General features: G+C 58.5%; 1 protein-coding gene across 3 annotated transcripts; it reads left to right on the forward strand.

The window, feature by feature from the left end:
• The first annotated feature begins 1,243 nt into the window (after positions 1 to 1,243).
• Positions 1,244 to 16,327, forward strand: UBE2J2 (ubiquitin conjugating enzyme E2 J2). Of its 3 annotated transcripts, none has more exons than XM_060624522.3 (7): positions 1,244 to 1,403; positions 5,866 to 5,996; positions 8,335 to 8,375; positions 13,394 to 13,496; positions 13,582 to 13,720; positions 14,070 to 14,150; positions 14,710 to 16,327. In XM_060624522.3, the coding sequence occupies exons 2-7, from the start codon at positions 5,866 to 5,868 to the stop codon at positions 14,992 to 14,994; spliced, it is 780 nt and encodes a 259-aa protein (XP_060480505.1). In that variant the 5' UTR covers positions 1,244 to 1,403; the 3' UTR covers positions 14,995 to 16,327. The 3 variants fall into 3 exon arrangements, with proteins under 3 accessions (XP_060480505.1, XP_060480507.1, XP_060480506.1); XM_060624524.3 differs by lacking the exon at positions 1,244 to 1,403 and adding an exon at positions 1,431 to 1,561; XM_060624523.3 differs by lacking the exon at positions 1,244 to 1,403 and adding an exon at positions 1,570 to 1,715.
• Positions 16,328 to 17,726: the final 1,399 nt, after the last annotated feature.

The following is a 17,726-nucleotide window of genomic DNA, read 5'->3' on the forward strand; positions in this document are numbered from 1 at the left end:
AGTCGATATGCAGCACTTGCCCTGAAACAACCTATGAGTGGATACCCCAGCCCGCACTTGGCCCTGTCCCGGGTTTTCTCTCCAGGGAGGGCAGTAGGCAATAAGTATGCTGGCTTAATCAGCTGCCCAGCCCACCCCGTGTTCAGACACCAACTCTCCTACCTCCTGTGTGCCATCCTCACGTCCCTCCAAGCCCTCCCCCACGGCACTCTTGAGGAGCAGAGAGGGCCAGCCCCAGGCCTCTGCAATCAGGACCCTTTTGATGCTGGCCCTGGGAGCAGCAGCTGCACCTAACTGCTTCAGGCATACTCACAGTGGCCAGGCTCTGCCTCCCCCTCCCCCAGGGCCAGGGAGGGGACTGTGGGAGCAGAAAGCAAGCCTCAGTGCAGTGTCCACTGTTGCATAATGACCCCATTCATGGGCTGGGTGGAAAATTCAGTTGGGGAAACAGTGAAACTATTTTTATGAGGCCAGCTCTCCCCATAGGCAGGGGCTGGACAGGCTTGCCCATGGCAGACCCCACCTGGCCCAGGTTCTGGCAGTGCTCCCCATCCCCATGCCTCACTGGTGGCCAGACAAGGAGATTCAGGACGTGACTCTCAGGGGCCCTGGGCAGGTTCAGTTACTGACGGGGCCGGAGGATTCTAGCGCCTCCAGCTCTCTCCTGTTAAGTGGGCACAAGGACTGCGCTCCCCAGGCCGGATTGCTCCCGTCCCGTGGAGGGTAGCATGGTGGGAGGGTCGGGGTCCCAGTGAACTCAAGGAGGAGTTCACGCCGGCACCTCCGGAGACACCCTTTGACGGAGCTTGTCTGTCTTCCTGGGATTGGCGCGCCCCGCTCTCGGCCAGGGTTCATGGGGAGGTAGTGTGCAGAGTGAGGGGATCCGGGACCCCTGCGGCCGCTGACAAGCCCTGGGGCCGCCCGCCGACAACGCTGTAGCGGAAAGATGCCCAGGAAGGCCTTGGCGGCCTGACCAGATCAGCGGAGACACCGGAGGTCCGACCGCCCGGAGCTGCCCGCCGAAGCGCATGCGCCCACCGTCCCGCGGCCCCCGCCCCAAGGAGCTGCCCGCTAGTGCGCACGCGCCGACGCTCTCTCTGTTGCGGGGCGCGAGGCGGCAGCGAGACGCAGGCGACGTCCGCCCGGCCGGCTAGAGCGGCCACCCCGGGGCCCGGCGCACCGGAATCGGAAGTGGGGGTGAGCACAGTTCCCCCGCCCGCCCCGTGAACGGCCATCTTGCAAGCTTAGGCGGCGGCGGTGGCGGAGGCGCTGCAGCGGTGCGGTGGGCTCGCTCCCGGCGCGGTGAGGCTCTCCGGCGCGGGCCACGCTCTTCCTTCCCTGCTCCGGTCTCGACCACGGCGAGCCTGAGCGCGGCGGCGGCCCACGCGCGGCGACGGGGAGAGGTGAGCGAGCGGCGCGGGCCTGAACCGGGGCTTCGGCCGCGCGTCCGCCCCGCTGGAACCGGCCCGCGCGGAGCGTACGGGGCCGTCGCGAGGCTTGTCGCCGTTCGATCTGCCGTTCGAGGGGCCCGGGCCTGGAGCTTCCGTGCGCGGAACCTGAGGTCGGTTACGGCGGGGCGCCCGGGGCTCCGGGCCGGGGTGGTCCTGCGGCCAGCTTGGGGATTTGGTTGGCCTCGCGGCTGGGGCTCCCACGGAAGGCCCTCCTGTTAGTGGCACGCTTGCGGGCACCTCCGGGACTAGCCGGCATAGATCTTGGTTTGTAAATGTATCCCGGGAATTGGTATTGGGGTGGCTGCCATCGAGCCCGCCGCTTCACCCGTAATCAGTACCCAAACTGTTTCGTAAATTCCAGCAGGAATGAGTGTCCTTAGGGTTATGCCTCTTGGGGTAGTAGCTGAGAGAAAATCCAGGCCGTAAGACTGGGAAGCTCCAGTCGGCTGGCTCCACCGTGGGCCTTGCCGACTAGCGCTCACGTTGGGCCCTGGGCCAGTTCCTCGTCTGTGCCGGCCCACTTTCCGCCTCTGCCGGTCACCTGCACCCTCTCAGCTTCGAGAGACGTGAACTTGTAGCTCCTTTTTCACTGGATGCCACCTAGCTGGTCTGTATTTAATTCAAGTCCGGTTCCCAGCCGCTTTCTGGGCCCAGGCATGGAACAGCCAAAGAGGGGTAAAGCCTAGTGGGAGTAGAGCTGCTAAGTGCGTAAGAACACAGCGCAGCGATGGGCCAGGTGGGTACTGTGTTTGTTCCAGGTCAGTGAGACTTGGTGTAGTCCGGCTTTAGTAGAAAGGAGCGTCATTGGAACACTTGCTGTGTAGACTTCAGGCATGGTGCCTCGGGCTTGCAGTCAGCAGTCTGCTGTTTTCTGAAGTGTTGACCTGTGTGGCAGGTGCCTGAGGGGTAGTGGGACTGTCTCCACCGGCCCTGGGCCCCTGTCCAGCCTGCGAAGCAATCCTGGTGGAGAAAGGAGAGACTTCCGTGAAAGGCTCGGGCTTGGGAGTGTCACGTGCCCTTCTGGTCGGTCGGGCCAAAGTCTCATGCCACTTTGTCACCTGAATTACGCTTACTCAGAGTGGGAGAGAGGTGCGGAGAAGAGAGGAGCAGGGTGTTTGGGTGCTGGGCAGATGACAGGTGTGTCCGTGTGAGGCTGGCGGGACTCGCGGCCTGCCGGGCGTTGGTTCAGGCAGCGCGCCCTTACCTCCCGTGTGCTGACACTTTGCTCCTGACATTTGTTTTCATGCTGCACCCTTTTTCTTTCAGCATAACGCTTTTCGTGTTCCCCATCTGTGGGGATTTGCAGGGAACCTGAGACCTGCTTCACGGGTCTGTGCAGGTGCCGTAGACCAGAGGGGCCCCTGAGGGCACTGAGTGAGGCGAAGGAGGGGTCCTCAGGGAGCTTTTTCTTTGTCCTGAACTGAGTAGTTGAATCATAAATGTGACTTTAAAGAGTATGCCTTTGAGGGGCATCTGGGTGGTTAAGCGCCCGACTTTGGCTCAGGTCATGATCTTTCAGTTTGTGGGTTCAAGCCCCGCATCGGGCTCTGCGCTGACAGTGTGGGGCCTGCTGGGGATACTCTCTCTCTCTCCACCTCTCTCTGCCCCTCCTGCACTTGTGCTTTCTCTTTCTCTCAACAATAAATGAATTTAAAAAAAAAGTTGATACCTTTGAGAGCAAGAATGAGCGAAAAGTTTGTGACTGACCAGGCAGGATCTATTTATTTCGTGTGTCCGTCCTGTAAGATTCATTAAGCACCCAGCCTTGCCACATAATTACGCACAAACACGGTGGTATTTGAATTGCCCAGGGAATTTTTTGCGTATTACAGAGTGTTAATTTTAGGGTGAACATTTAAAAATTTTTTTTAATGTTTATTCATTTTTGAGAGACAGAGACAGAGCATGAGCGGGGAAGGGGCACAGAGAGGGAGACACAGAATCTGAAACAGGCTCCAGGCTCTGAGCTGGCAGCACAGAGCCCGACACGGGGCTCGAACTCACAAACTGCGAGATCCTGACCTGAGTGGAAGTCGGACGCTCAACCCACTGAGCCATAGGGTGAACATGTAAAAGACACCCAACAAGTCCAGTGTGGCGGTTCTGCTTCCGGTGAGGTGAGCCACCTGGCCCCTTTGGCTTGGCCAGGAGCTTGGGGGCAGTGCTGCGCGGGAGAGCACTCCCTTCCCAGGCTGTCTGCAGCCTGCTCCTGCTCCTGCTCCTGCTGGCGCCTGGGAGGCACCTGTGTGGTGTGGAGCTGGGTCGCAGGGAGGCCTGTGGGGGCATTTGACTAGGGAAATGAGGGAGGCTCTTGAGGGACTTAGCTTTTGAGCTAGGCCAGGAAGGGCACAGGTGGGTTTTCTGCCAGTGGAGACCAGGCTGAGAGACAGCCGTAGGGTTAGGGTGAGGAGGGGGTTGGGAGTCAGACACTAGGAGGGCTCGTTGGGCTTCTTTGTCGGGGGCTTGGCAGGAAGGGGGAGGTGTTGCAGTTCAGTCTGTTTGGCTGTGGGGAGATCTTGAAATGCTATGATCAGAACTGTGGGTGGAGAAAGTTAATCTGATTTAAGTGTACGGGGTGGACCGAAAAGGGGAGACTGGAAGCTGGGGGGGGCCAGTGGCGAGTCTGGTGGTGCTTGATGGGAGAGGTAGTACGACCCTGCATTAGGGTGAGTGGAGTGGGAACAGGAGGGAGGGGTGGGCAGTGACGTGTGCAGGAGGACCGCTCTGCAGGCCCTGGGGTGTGGGAAGCACACCAAGCCCCGGCTGTAGTGCAGTGGGCTTAGTGCTCTGAGGGGAATCGAGCCAGCAAAGGGGCGGGAGTCCAGAGACCTCTGACCTGACGGATCGGAAGGAGCTGTGGCTGTTGCCAGGGAAATGAGCAAGCAAAGGCCCTGAGGTGGAGATGATGGGGGGCGGAGGGTGACTTCAGGTTTGTGCAGGCTGGAGGTCAGGGTCGAGATCCTGGCCGCTGATGTCCAGTGTGCTGGCAAGATGGCCTGAGATGGCTGAGTGGCAGCGTCAGTGGCGTGGAGGAGAGCAGGACAGGCATGGCTTCGATCTGCCACCACTCTAGCCTGGAAGCTGCTGTCCCTTCCCATTCCCGCATACCCCCATGTGTCCTCTGTCTCTATCATATTTTAGACTGGCAGCTTTCACACTTTATTTTTAGCAGCAGAACTTTTTTGCCTTGCTGTCTTAGGGGAAACTTCTGCATGCAGAGCACATCAGGCTGAGCTGCTCCAATGCCTGTGAGGGTGGGGAGCTCTGTCTTCTCTCTCACCATCACTCCCCTCTGCCTCCGAGCATCACTGAGGTGTCCCGGGCTCCACCCCCCCACCCCCCCCCACCCCCTGAGCCAGGCCGTTTCTTCTCTTGAATGATGGCTGCGACCTCACTCCTGGTCCTCAGCCTTCAGTGCTGTCCGGTCCCTCCCGTGCCATCTCATCTGTCTCATGCTGTCCCCTTCAAGCTCTGCTAACCTGTTCCAAGTGATCCAACAGAAAAGCTGGTCTCTCTTAAGACTTGGACCTAAAAACTTTCTGCAGTGCTATTGGCTGCGTGGCCTTGCCTCCCTGGTCAGCCTTGTCAGCCACCATTTACTGTGCTGTGGCTCCTTACACAGTGGCCCAGTGCCCTTCCCTGGACCCGTGATGCTGTCTGAAGCCTCTACCCGTGTCCTTAGCTCTGATCAGGAGGGTGCTCCTTTTGCCTCTTCCCAGTGTGAATGTCAGACTTTCAGGGCCCCCCATCTTTCTCCAGTCCTCCCATCCATTTTGTTTTTTAGTTACTTTTTTTTTAAAGTAATTTTGTGAGACAGCACTCATGCAGGCGGGGGAGGGGCACACAGAGAGAGAGAGAATCCTAAGTGGGGCTCACACTGTGGGATCATGACCTGAGACGAATCTAGGGTCAGATGCTTAACCGACTGAGCCACCCAGGTCCCCCGTCCTCCCATCGACTTTTGAGCAGTAGTAGATATGTTGGAAAATGTTTAACAACAGGTTTTTGTTGGGGGCTGGTTTGGGGTGCATCCTGATTTCTGTGGTGTAAACATTTCATTAGCACAGAGCGCAGGAGCACCAGGCCATGCTGGCCTCAGCACACCGGTCCTTAGGACCCTTTAAATTCGAGGGCTTTCTCCCGGGTAGTTTCTTTGAGGACGGAAGCGGGGCTTTGGTTTTGTTTCGTTTTTTATCTTTGACCTGGTGTCACATAAACGAAGGTTGTGGGGGGCAGACCCCCAAGGAGACTCGTCGAGTCCTGCTGGTGTGGGGGTGGGCGGCAAGTCAGGACAGCCCGCAGGCCTGGCTTCTGGGTGGCTGGGCTTAACCTCGTGGGACTGTTGAAGCTGTCTGTGGCTGAGGAGGCAGGGCGTGTCTCTCGTTCTTTGGAAACAGACGTTTGCTTTCCCTAGATGAGCAGCAGCAGCAATAAAAGAGCTCCGACGACAGCGACCCAGAGGCTGAAACAGGACTATCTTCGCATTAAGAAGGACCCGGTGCCTTACATCTGTGCTGAGCCCCTCCCTTCCAATATCCTTGAATGGTAAGGCTCCACGTTGACCATTCACCCCACGCCGACTGTCACCTGGGTTCTCTGCTCGCTTGATGGGGAGGCCCTGGTGCTCCTGTCCTGTCGTGGCATTGGGAAGGGTGCATCTGTCTGTACCGCTTTCAGATGCGGGCAGGCTGAGGCCTACGGATGAGGCCTGGTTGTCTTCCTGATGGGCGGCGGCTGGGGCCACCATGGGGTCTTCCTTGACCTCTGTCCCCTGGGCCTGGAGAGAGCACGCTGGGGAGCGCCTCTCGGGTGGGTCTGTGGGATCCATAGGGGAGGCTTCGGGGCACGGCATAGGTCTCACGGCTGTTGGTGGAGAAGTTGCATTTCTAGACTCTCCTTTTGCTCTTTGCGTCTTGGTGCTATAGAGTGGCCTGTCCTGTCTTAGAGAGTTTGTGACAGAGGGTCAGGGGCCCTGATGCTTGGGTTCCTGGCGCTGGCTGGGGCAAGTGCTTGGTAGCCCTGGCCGGCGTAACAGGCTCTGAGCCTCACGCACACTCGCTTCATAGTGACTTTCAGGCCGTGCTCAGGTGTGGCCTTAGGAGGTTACGTGCTTCTACAGAAATGCTGCCCTTACCAGATTTATCGGTTCTGTGGGAAGTAAAGTGTAGGGTTGAGATAGTAAGCATTTTCTGTGTGAAGGGTATTTTGTCCAGAGAAAAGGAATTTAACTGAGTTAAAAGCTGTTCTTTAGATTGGACAGGTGTTTGGACAGGTGTTCACGGGTTCTGGATCTACCTTCCTCAGCTTGGGGAGGAGGGGCCAGAGCGCTCTGGCAGGTGAGGGAGGGTTTTCAGGGTGAAAAGGGCCGCGCGGGACTGAGGCTTTGGGGTTACAACAGAGCTTCCCCGGCCCCCTGAATTGGCAGATGGAGGGACAGCTCCCACAGCAGTCGCAGGGTCGTCCTCGTTGTTTGGGGAGCCTCTCTCTGCCTGTGAGTTCAGATCTCCAGGTTCAGTCATTCACAAGGAGGATCGATCGCTGAGATTTGTTTCCATGGAAAACCAGCAAAATTAGCAAAGGGACAGACGGTGCGCTGGAGTCGGAGTCCATAGGAGACCGACACGAGCCCCCCCAGCCCTGCTGTGACCACACACATGAGGTGCTGTCCCCCAGGGAAGCCTATCGGAGACCCAGGACGCAAGATTGCCCGTTGGAGCAGGTCGTGTGCCTCTGCCCGGCACCTCCCAGTGCTCCAGACCCCCAGCAGGGAGGCTGGCTTCCTTCTAGCACGATCCATGTTGTATCGTTGGCATAAACAGTTTATGTTGCATCAGGGTGGCGAGCCCCTCTCCCCACTCTGGAATCCAGTTCCCAGACTGGCTGGGGACGGTCGTGTCCGGCCTGCTGGCTGGGCTCTGTCACCTGCTGGGGGTGTCCCCCGAGTGCCGTGCTGCTTGGCCACTCAGGCTGCTGGGCTCTCTGCTCTTGCTCGCTGCCCCTACCCAGTGTTCCCAAACTGGACCCCGGAATTGGGAGCAGTGACAAATTAAGGCCACGTTCCTGGGTGTGTCACGTGCTTAAGCTCTGAGGCTTGTTCCTGGTCCACCAACACAGGATGGCAGTGTTTGCGGAGTAAAACATACCAGCTGGCATGTGTTTCATCCACGACGTTCAAGTGGCATTTGTGGGAAGAGGGGTTTCCGAAGGGATGCTTAGTGACGTGCTAACAGCTGTGTCTGATTGGCTCTACGTTCTCTTTTGTGCTTTTCTCTTCTATTTGAAAATGCTTAAGTCCACGCACCTCTTGACATGCGGCCGAAGCTCCTTATTTGCACGGGAGAGTGGAATCTGTGAGTGCCGCCGCTCGTGGTCTGAAGCACGTGGGTCCACCTGGGCTTGGGCTCTGTGTGAGGACTTCAGTGACAGTTACAGGCTATCCCTGTTCTCCTGCGTGAGGCCAGCTGCTCTGAGGTCCCACGTCTGCTTCTTCTAGAACATCAACACTGGGGGACACAGAGCCACCTCGTGTCACCAGCTGTTCCCTGCTTGGCCTACTTCGTGATATTTGGGCACACTGAGAAGTGCAAGTTTCTAAGTGCATCTCAAGAATGTGTGTGAAATTAGCATTTGAAAATTTGTTCGTGGACTTTCATGGTTAGAGAGTGTTAGTTTCTTAGGTGTTGCAGGCACGAAAGTATTTTGTGGAGGACGTGAAAGACACGGTTCCTAAGACCCCGTTAGGAGCGCGTAGACCGCAGCGCAAGTTCACCTGGGATGTTCGCACGTCTGGTTTCGGCTGGACCCCACACCCCGGCCGCGGAGGGACTCAGAACTCGGAGTGCTTGCCGTCCCTAAAGCCAGCTCCTTTTCTTCTCTCCCTCAGGCACTATGTGGTCCGAGGCCCAGAGATGACTCCTTATGAAGGTAAGTGAGTCTTCAATCCGAGCGAGGGGAACAAGAGACCTTTTTGTCTTCTGAACAGACCTCTCCCGTCCGGCACTTCGTGTCTGTGACTCACGCTCTGGTCTGCATGTCCGTTAGTAACATTGCACTTGCTTGGAGTCCGTCCTCGTTACTTCAGATCCTAAAGCGGTTTAGTCTTCAGGGGCTTTCCGTGAGTCTCAGAGGTTACCCAGCCTCTGACGTGAGTGGGGCCGGAGCCGGAAGACAGACCTGGTAAGCCGTGCAGTGCAGCCGTTTTCTCCTGCTGTGTTCAGACCCGCACGAATGTTGTCGGGAAAGAAAGCCGTGGTTATCGAGCACTCGCTCTGCCGAGCCCTCTGAGCCATGTGGTAGCCCCTTCGTGTGGATGGGGCCCCGAGGCTCACGGGGAGGGTGCAGGGTCTGCCCTGGCACAGCCGGGCACCTCTGCTCTCCTCGTTCTGCCGGGGCTGACCTGGTGGTGCTGCCCAGTGTCCTCTGGTGTCATTTACAAAGTAGACCTGGGATTTTTCAGTCAGCGGGTCGGGGGCCTACAGGGAGCCTGGCACCAGCCTCAGGGTTCAGGCCAGGTCGGGGGATGAGCCGTGGTGGGGCAAGCCCAGGGCAGAGCTGTGGCCGGGCTGTACCTTCAGCTCTCCTCACTTTGAGTGGCATCTGCCTCCACATGGGGGTTTTGCGTAAGATTTCACTGGAAAAGAGTCCGGCTGCTGGAGAAGCACATTCGAGACCCACTGCTCTGGACCATGAGGGGAGAGCTGTGGGTGTGGGTGGGTGGTTAATAGTGGAACTGGCCTGGCTCTCTCGAAGGTGGTTTGGCACGTGTGTCACCAGCCTTATGAGGACTCTCCTTTGACACAGGAGTCTCTGTTCTGGGAAGACGTGTCCTGGGGAAACAGGTGCAGAAGCCTTTCTGTAGGGTGGGTGTGTTAATAGTGTCACACTGGGGGCCGCCCGAGTGTCCAGCAGCGGGGTGTGGGCTTGATGGGCTTGTGGTGGGGTTCCTAGAAAAGCAGCAGCAGATGGGCTTCAGGGCAGCCTGGACAGGTCATAATTAAAATGCTTGTTAAGGAGGCTCCTGGGTGGCTCAGTCGGTTAAGTGTCCAACTTCGGCTCGGGTCATGATCTCACGGTCCGTGAGTTTGAGCCCCGCGTCGGGCTCTGTGCTGACAACTCAGAGCCTGGAGCTGCTTCGGATTCTGTGTCTCCCTCTCTCTCTGCCCTTTCCCCACTTGCACTCCATCTTTCCTTCTCTCAAAAAGAATAAACATTAAAAAAAAAAAAATACTTGTTAAATACATGTGTGTTTCTAACAAACTAGGAATAAGCATGTTTTCTTTCTCACAAGTGGGATTTTAAGTTTTTTTTTTAATAGTTTTAATATTTTTCCAAAAAATTGTGAACATTTAGTAATTTTGTAACCAGGCCTGTTGCTGCTGGAAGTGAACCTGGACAGGGGTGGAGGCGGCAGGGGGAGGAAAGGGCAGGCCCCAAGTGGAGGCTGCCGGGCTTGGGACCGCAGGAGACCCCCCCCCCCCTCCCACCCCCAACCCCCAGACCCAACCCTGTCACCAGGGCTTCTTTATGTGTGGTCCTGCCCTGTGTATCTCCCTGCTGGTCATGGCCTTCAGGCTGTCTCCTCAGAGACCAGCTTTTCCTGCTGTTCCTCCTTCCCCTTCTTTCTTCTTTCTCTCTCCCTCCTTAGCCTTCTCTCCCTCCACTGCCTGCCTCCCTCTCGCCCCTCAGCACCTGCTCCTGTCTCTTCCCCTGCTGCCCATCCTCTCTTGCGCTCAGGGCCGCACTCTGCACTCTGTAGCCCTGCCTTCTGCTGACCATTCTCCTCAGGGTCGATGAGGGGCCCCCTGAATTGTCAACCCGAGGGATGGCTCTCCGGCCTCGGTGTCTGGGGTTCTGTGGACTTTGCTGGTGTGGGCTCCTTCCTCCACACTTGCTCCTTCTCTGGCTTCTGGATGTTCCGACCCCTCCTTCTCAGTCTCTCATGGCTCTGCACCCTGGCCATGTCCGTTCGGCTCAGCATTGGTTGACCACCGACCCTGTCCTTGCTCTGGGCTCTGCGCCCACGCTACTCCTGGCCGATTCCAGGCACACCGATCCTGACGGTTCAGAAGTGGCTTCCCGCTGGTACAGGCGTTGCTGAAGGTTCTCCCTGAATCCATCTGTGGATTTTACCCGATCCTGTCAAAGTCCTGGCACAGCTTTTTGTAGACGTACACAAATTTATTCTGAGATTTTTATTGCAAAACGTACACGGAAAGGCAGAGGACCCAGAGCAGTTGAAACAAGAACAGAGTGGGAGGAGTCAGTCTGCCTGGCTTTGAGATGCCTGAGCTTCGGTGAGCCGAGTGTGGAGGGAAATGCGGGTCAGCGGAACAGAGAACCCAGCAGCTGCTTGGCACCGCGGTGGCCCACGGATCTTTTGTTGTTGTTGCAACGGAGTTGCAGCAGCAGTTCAGTGGAGGAGGTGCGTGGTACAACACCGTCCCTTCCCGGGCGCGGTCCTCCCTGGCCTCTCTCCAGGGCCACCGTGCTCTCTGGGGTTTCCGCCCCCGGGGCTCGGTCAGGGCTGTGCCCGTCGCTCGTCCGCCTGTGGACGCTCGGAATGAAGGATGTGGGAGCTGCTGGCGTGGGGGGTGCGTGCGCTTCTTCTCTGCGCTCCCCAAGGGCTTGACCCCTGGGTGAGGCTCCGCCCTCCCACGTCCCCTGCTTTGCCTCCTTACCTCTCAGGATGAGCCTCCCCCACAGACCCTCCCGGAGTTCGTCTCGTACGCTTGACGCCGCACGTCTGGCCGGGGTGGGGGGGGGGGGGGGGTTGCGTGCGTCTGCGGCCCGGCGCGCGCCGCCCGCCTTGAGGTTGCTTCCCCGGTTTGCGCGGCAGCCGGTTGCCTCTCTGCGCGGCTCCTGCGGGGCGAGCCCTCCCCTCGGAGGGTGAGCCGGCGTTGGCCGGCTTGCACCTGCGTCTCTCGGGTGGACGCAGGACGCAGGAGGCGGGGCTGCCGGGTCAGTGTGGGTGTTGACCTTCACGCGCTCGCCGCGTGACGCGGGCCGCTTCCTGCTGCCCACCTGCCCTCCGCTGAGCTGCGGGCGGGGCCGTTTCCTGAGCGGCCAGCTCCAAGCGCACGTCGGCCGAGCCTGCTTCCTCTTGAGAAAAGCACCTGTTTGTATCTCTTGCTTATTTTCCAGTTGGGCTTTTGTCAGCGATTTCGGCCGACGGTGCCTTGAGTGTCGTTCATAGTGCTAGTTTCTCGCTCGGGGGCCCGTCTGGCTGTTGAGTCGGCCTCACGGGGGACACTCGCTCACGTCATCCCTCCAGTCCTGGCAGAGCTTGGAGTGGGAGACGGCACTCACGTGAGGCGGCCGGGGCGCCACGACCCGGACGAGACGTGGGGAGGCCCGACCCGAGTGGCGTGAGAGCAGACGTGTGTGGTGCGTCCCGGTCCTTGAGGTGGGGCCCCACCCGGGGTGCTGGGGACGGCAGGGGGCCCGGGTGGAGGACAGGGCGGCACTCCTGAGGCCTCGCTGCGCGAGCACGCACGTGCACACACGTCACTGGGTGTCCGGTCAAGTCACGTCCCGGGTCGCCTGCCTGCAGTGGGCCCGGGGCTTTGCGTTTCCGGTAGGCTCCCAGGTGCAGCCCCGAGAGAAGGGTGTGAGGTGAGGTAGCCCGCGGGACCGTGAGCTGCGTGGGCAGGGGCGAGAGCCTTGAGGCCCGCGAGGTCATCCCGAGTGAGCGGTTTGGATCAGTTTGGAGGCGTGGCCAACAGGGCTTGCTGGTGGAGGACGCGGGGAGGTGATGGCGGTGGTGGGGGCAGGGGGGCAGCGGGGCCTCCCAGAGTTTGGTGTGAGCGGCTAAGAGGGTGGAGTTGCTGTTCGAGGGAAATGGGTATGGTGTCTTGGACCTGTCCGGGCAGTGTCGCCCGGATGGTCGGCCCGTGGGTCAGCAGTGGGGGGAGGAGCCCCAGAGGGCCAGGTGCAGGTGCCAGTTGGAGATGTCCCCGTGTCACGTGAGCCTGAGGACCCAGAAGTGTGAGCGGTCAGGGAGGGCGCCAGAGGAGCCGGCGGCCAGTGCTCGGGGCAGTGGGACGGGAGTGGGGAGCCAAGGCGGGGTGGCGCCCAAGGAGGCAGGGGGCGGGCTCTGCTGACCTCCGGGTCGGATTTGGGGGACCGCGGCGGGGGCAGGAGCCTCGGCAGGGTGGACCTGGATGTAGCTCTCAAGGGGTTTTACGTAAAGGAGGGTGAGTAGCTGGCAGGAGGGGGAGTGAGGTGGGGTCAGGTGTGTTGCTGTTGTTGTTGTTGTTGTTTTTTAAACATTCATTTGTGAGAGACAAAGACCCAGCACGAGTTGGGGAGAGGCAGGGACAGGGGGAGACGGAGAATCCCACGCAGGCTCCACATTGTCAGCACAGAGCCCGATGCAGGGCTCAGGCCCACGAACTGTGATACCGTGACCTGGGCCGCAGTCAGATGCTTAACCGGCTGAGCCACCCAGGCGGCCCTGGTTTTTGTTTTTCTAAGATGGGAGAATCACACGATGGCAGTTGGTTGCTGCAGGGTGTCATTCGGTGGAGAAGGAGAGACCGGGAGTGCGGGAGAGGGGTCTGGAATAGGGGTGACCTCAGCCGACCTGCTCAGGGGTGGGCGAGAGGACCCAGTGAGGAGCTGGGTACGGCTTTTCCTCTGAGGCTCTGTTCTCAGTGACGGGGGGCCCGGGAAGGGTGAGCAGGGTTGTGCATGTGGGGCAAGGGCCACTCTTGATTTGTGGTCGTGAGCCCCCAGTGAGACTGCCAGCAAGACGCTCGTGTCCCAGGGGTGGTCAGCCGCTGGGCCCGGGATGAGGGGGGCGGCGCTGGCAGGGTGGGGGCAGAGTGGGAGACTGAGGGTCGTGGCACCAGCCTGAGGGCTGGAGCGGAGCTTGGTGCCTGGGGCTGCCCCCCCAGGGGGTGCACTGTAGACCGTGACAAGGCTCTTTCTCTGTTTTGCTATAGGTGGCTATTACCACGGAAAACTAGTTTTTCCCAGAGAATTTCCTTTTAAACCTCCTAGTATTTATATGATAACACCCAATGGAAGATTTAAGTGCAATACAAGGTAAGGCATTTCTGCCGTGCTTCTCAAGTGTGAATGTGGTCATGGCGAGTGTGTGTGCTCTGTTGAGTGGGTCCCTGTCTTGCAGGCTGTGTCTTTCCATCACGGATTTCCACCCAGACACGTGGAACCCGGCCTGGTCCGTCTCCACCATCCTGACTGGGCTCCTTAGCTTCATGGTGGAGAAGGGCCCCACCCTGGGCAGTATAGAGACGTCGGACTTCACGGTGAGGGGTGGAGAGCGCACGGTTCGCATGTCGGGGGGCTCCCGCTCATGTCCTCGGCAGTGGGAAGAGCAGGCCGGGCTTCCCTCCAGGGACAGCACGGTGTCTGGTCCTTGTCGACCGGTCTTGATTTTCTTATTGTCTAAGTGGGAACTAAGTTTCGTGTCGTTAATTGCCGATAGTGAGAGACGAATAAGCCTTGATGAGGCTGAATTAGTTTGTGGTGAACGGCAAGTTTATCGAGTGCTTTCAGCAACACGAAGACGACAGCTTTTGAGGATAAGATGTGTGTAGAATTTGAAAGAGTTGAAATTAATCTTCAGGCTGATATTTCCCTTCTGTTTCTTCCTAGAAAAGACAGCTGGCTGCACAGAGTTTAGTGTTTAATTTAAAAGACAAAGTCTTCTGTGAATTATTCCCTGAAGTCGTGGAGGTAAGGCACAGATGCTGGCGGTCCGTTTGGCGATGCCCTCGCCAGGAGCACTTCCAGATTTGATTCTTCCAGAGAGAGAACTGTGCTGCTGTGTGTCCCTTTGCTGCACACACACAGCACGCAGGGCGCCTGTTCTCACACGCACCTGTAGGTGCTGACTGGCAGTTGCAGCCCTGCCCCCCTCCTCAGGGCGCAGGGCTCCTCGGGTGGGCTGCTGGGCTGTGGGGAAGGGCCTGCCAAGAGGGGCTGGCATGTACCCTCATCTTCGCTCTGGAGCAGGGTAGGCTGCACCCAGGTCGAGGCCACAGTGATTCTGTGTCGCTTGGACCTGCTCAGTCTAGGCCCTGAGAGGCGCAGGCTTGGTGTTTTTGACGAGTCCCTGGGTCCCCTCGTCTGTTAAACAGAGTTAAGAGCGCCTCCCGCTTCCGAGGGTGAGTGTCGGGCCGGTGACCACTGGCCTCCCAGGCAGGATCTTTGTGGTGGATCTTAGGACCCTCCCTTGTCCTAAAGGAAGCAGTTTATTTAGACCAAGCCTTGTTCCTTTCTGTTTTTATCTTAGGAAATAAAACAAAAACAGAAAGCTCAAGATGAACTCAGTAGCCGACCCCAGGCTCTCCCCTTACCAGATGTGGTTCCAGACGGGGAAACACACCACGGTCAGAATGGGCTTCAGCTCCTCAACGGGCACGCGCCGGGGGCCGGGCCGCACCTCGCGGGCCTCCAGCAGGCCAACCGGCACCACGGACTCCTGGGCGGCGCCCTGGCGAACTTGTTTGTTATAGTTGGGTTTGCGGCCTTCGCCTACACGGTCAAGTACGTGCTGAGAAGCATAGCGCAGGAGTGAGCCCCGCACCACAGCCGGCAGAGGTGGTCGAACCGAGGGCACCGCTCCCGAGCTCGCCATGGGCTGGCTGGACGTGCCGCCAGGCGCAGGGTGGACCTGCCTGACTTCTGGGGTTAGCTTTTTAAAAACCTTTAAAAGGAAAACAAAAACCAAAGCGTGTAATTTGGATTTAGAGGAGGTGCAAGATTCTCAGCTCCCTGTCCTCGCCCTGGGGTCTGTTGGGAACCGTGGAGCTTGGGTGTCGAGGAGGGACCTCGTGCTTTGGTTTTATAGCTTAATCTCCTGTATCGTCTTTCGGACCTGTTTTAGTAAACCTGTTTTTCATTTTACTAGATTTGGTCACTTAAAAATACAAAAACTCGATTAGCAAATACTCTGCGTGCAATTCTTGGTCCAGTGGAGCCCTGGCTCACCAGGCAGGAGCAGTTCCCACAGCTGTGCCTGGCCAGAGGGCCCAGGGGCCTGGCCAGGGGGCCCAGGGGCTGGCCAAGGACGGCCACGGACGGGGGTCCAGGAGACGTGGGGGTTTGGCCTCAGCGTTTGAAATGTGTTTGCATTCTCTTGGAAAGAAGCAATCCTTCCTGGGAAAGTGGGTTCTTGTTTTGCTGAAGTTGAAATTCCACATCCGCTTGATGTCTGACCACAAGGTGGCGTCCTTTGTTCAAAGAGCCACCCTGTCCTCTGCGGTCTCTGCGGTCCCGAAGGCTGCTTTCACTTTACCACCACCCCCCCCCCCCTTTCCTCCACACCTATGCCAGGCTGGGCTCCCCACTGCCACCTCCAGGTTCCTGGCTACTGCAGGGGTGACCTTTGGTACCCGCAGGACATTTCCTCTGACCCCAGCAGCCCCATGGAGTTCTGCACCTGACAGGCTCCCCTCACACTTGGCCCAGATCTTGGGTGTACCCTGAAGACAGGCTCCTGTGTTCCTTTTCACAGCTGCTCCCTGTCCAGTGTGGGCTCTTCCCCTAGAAGACCACACGCAACTGGGCATCCAGAGGAGGTGAAGGCTGCCCCGGGAGGACTGGCCTGAGTTGCGGGCGGGGCTGGTGGGGTTAAGCAGGCTCCCTGGGTCGCTGATGTCTTCCGTTAAGCGCCTGCTTGATCGTTTTCCTTGCACGTTATTTGGAAGCACTGTGTCTGTGAGTCATGGGCTGAGGTGCTGTGATTTCACTCCAGAGGCCACAGGGGGCTTCAGGTGCAGCCACGCACTTGTACATCTTCGACTTTGGGTTTTGATCAGTTTATTTAAAATTGCCCTATAATTTACCACTTGTGTGTATTTAACCCACTCGTGTGAAAAAAAATCTTTCATTATATCTTTGTTCCTAAATTTTGTGCCGTTTGAGTCTCTGTTGGCGGAAATGCAAGTCCATCTCAGCCCGGTGCCAGGCTAGCCGCTAGCCCGTGGGCAGGCCAGCGGTTGGGCCTGTGAGGGGTGGGGGGGCTGGAGCTGCCGTATCTGCAGCTCGGTGGTGCCCCAGGAATAACCGCGGGCCCTGGTGGCAATGCTGCTGGGCCTGGGTCCCTGTGTGGGCGGCGCTGGGCAGTGGCGAGGCTCTGCTGTGCTGGATGCCGGGCCTTGCCCTCTGTCCACACCTGGCTCAAGGGTGCGTCTGTGGAGGTGGGCATCTGATCAAACACTTAGTGTTTCCTGAGGTTTTTGAGGAGGTAGATGGCTTAGCAAACATTTTACTCGACGCGGGTTATTTCTTTGCTGTATGTGAAATCTCAACTATCAAAAACCCTTTGTCAGTAGTAGAGGTAGATCCGTGCAGTACAGAGCCTTCACCAAGGGTCCAAGGCGGTGTGCTGTCTGAAGCGACCCGAGATAAAAGACGCACTTGGGCACCTGGCTGGCTCAGTCGGAAGAACGTGCGACTCTTAATCTCGGGGTTGTGAGTTTGAGTCCCACGTTGGGCGTAGAGATTGCTTAAAATAAATAAAAATTAAGAAACAAAGATGAACTTGTCCTGTGGGGCTACACGTGTTGCTCCCTCTCGGAGGAATCGCCGGCCCCTCGTTCTTGTGTGGGGTCCCCGGTGGAGGGCAGTTGGACCCCCTTAGGCCACCCATTGGACGTGTGCTTCCCCAGCTGGCCCGGCTGAACCCCTGAGTGTAAGCCGTGCTGTGAAGTCTCTGGATCCAGGGGGAGAAGCCCCCCCGAAAAACTGGTCCTGTATGGACGCCAGTGAAACAGTCCCGGAGGTGTGCCCTGTGGTCCCAGAGAAGGGCATACCCGACATTTATTTCTCCCCCAAGAAACTTCCCAGGCAGCCGACAGGTCTGGGCTGAGGCTGGAGCGGCCCTCCTGGTGCCAAGGGCATGACTTCAGGCAGCCCGTTGTAGGGACGGCACCCAGCATGTGGGCTGTGGCTGTGTGGCAGCTGGCCTGAGCCTCCCCTGTGCAGGCAGTTGATGTCTGCGGCAGTGAGGCGTGGACGCTGGAGAGCAGGGTCCCTGTGGTGGTTCCCGGCAGCTCCCGTGCTCACTGGGGGCGCTGGGCCCTGGGAGGACCCATGGGATGTGGGGGAGGGGGCACTGAAAGCAGAGAGCTGGTTCCCTGACACTGGACCCAAGTCTAAGGGGGCAGTGACCTCATGCAGAGCATGACTTGGCTGAGACTGCTGGACCAGTGGGCCGAGGAAGTGGCTCCTGCTTCCTGCTTGTTCTCAAGGTGCCTAGGGATGGGAGCAGAGCTCATGGTTCAGGCATGGTTGGACCTGTCTGAG

The sequence above is a fragment of the Panthera onca genome, chromosome C1 (assembly GCF_046562875.1).
Source record: "Panthera onca isolate mPanOnc1 chromosome C1, mPanOnc1 haplotype 2, whole genome shotgun sequence".
NCBI lineage: Eukaryota > Metazoa > Chordata > Mammalia > Carnivora > Felidae > Panthera > Panthera onca.

Excerpts from the sequence above, each read along its gene's own strand:
- UBE2J2 (XM_060624522.3), top strand. The coding sequence starts at position 5,866 with ATGAGCAGCAGCAGCAATAAAAGAGCTCCGACGACAGCGACCCAGAGG. Across the intron at positions 5,997-8,334 it reads CCTTCCAATATCCTTGAATG|GCACTATGTGGTCCGAGGCC; the intron begins GTAAGGCTCCAC and ends TCTCTCCCTCAG. Across the intron at positions 13,497-13,581 it reads AGATTTAAGTGCAATACAAG|GCTGTGTCTTTCCATCACGG; the intron begins GTAAGGCATTTC and ends CCTGTCTTGCAG.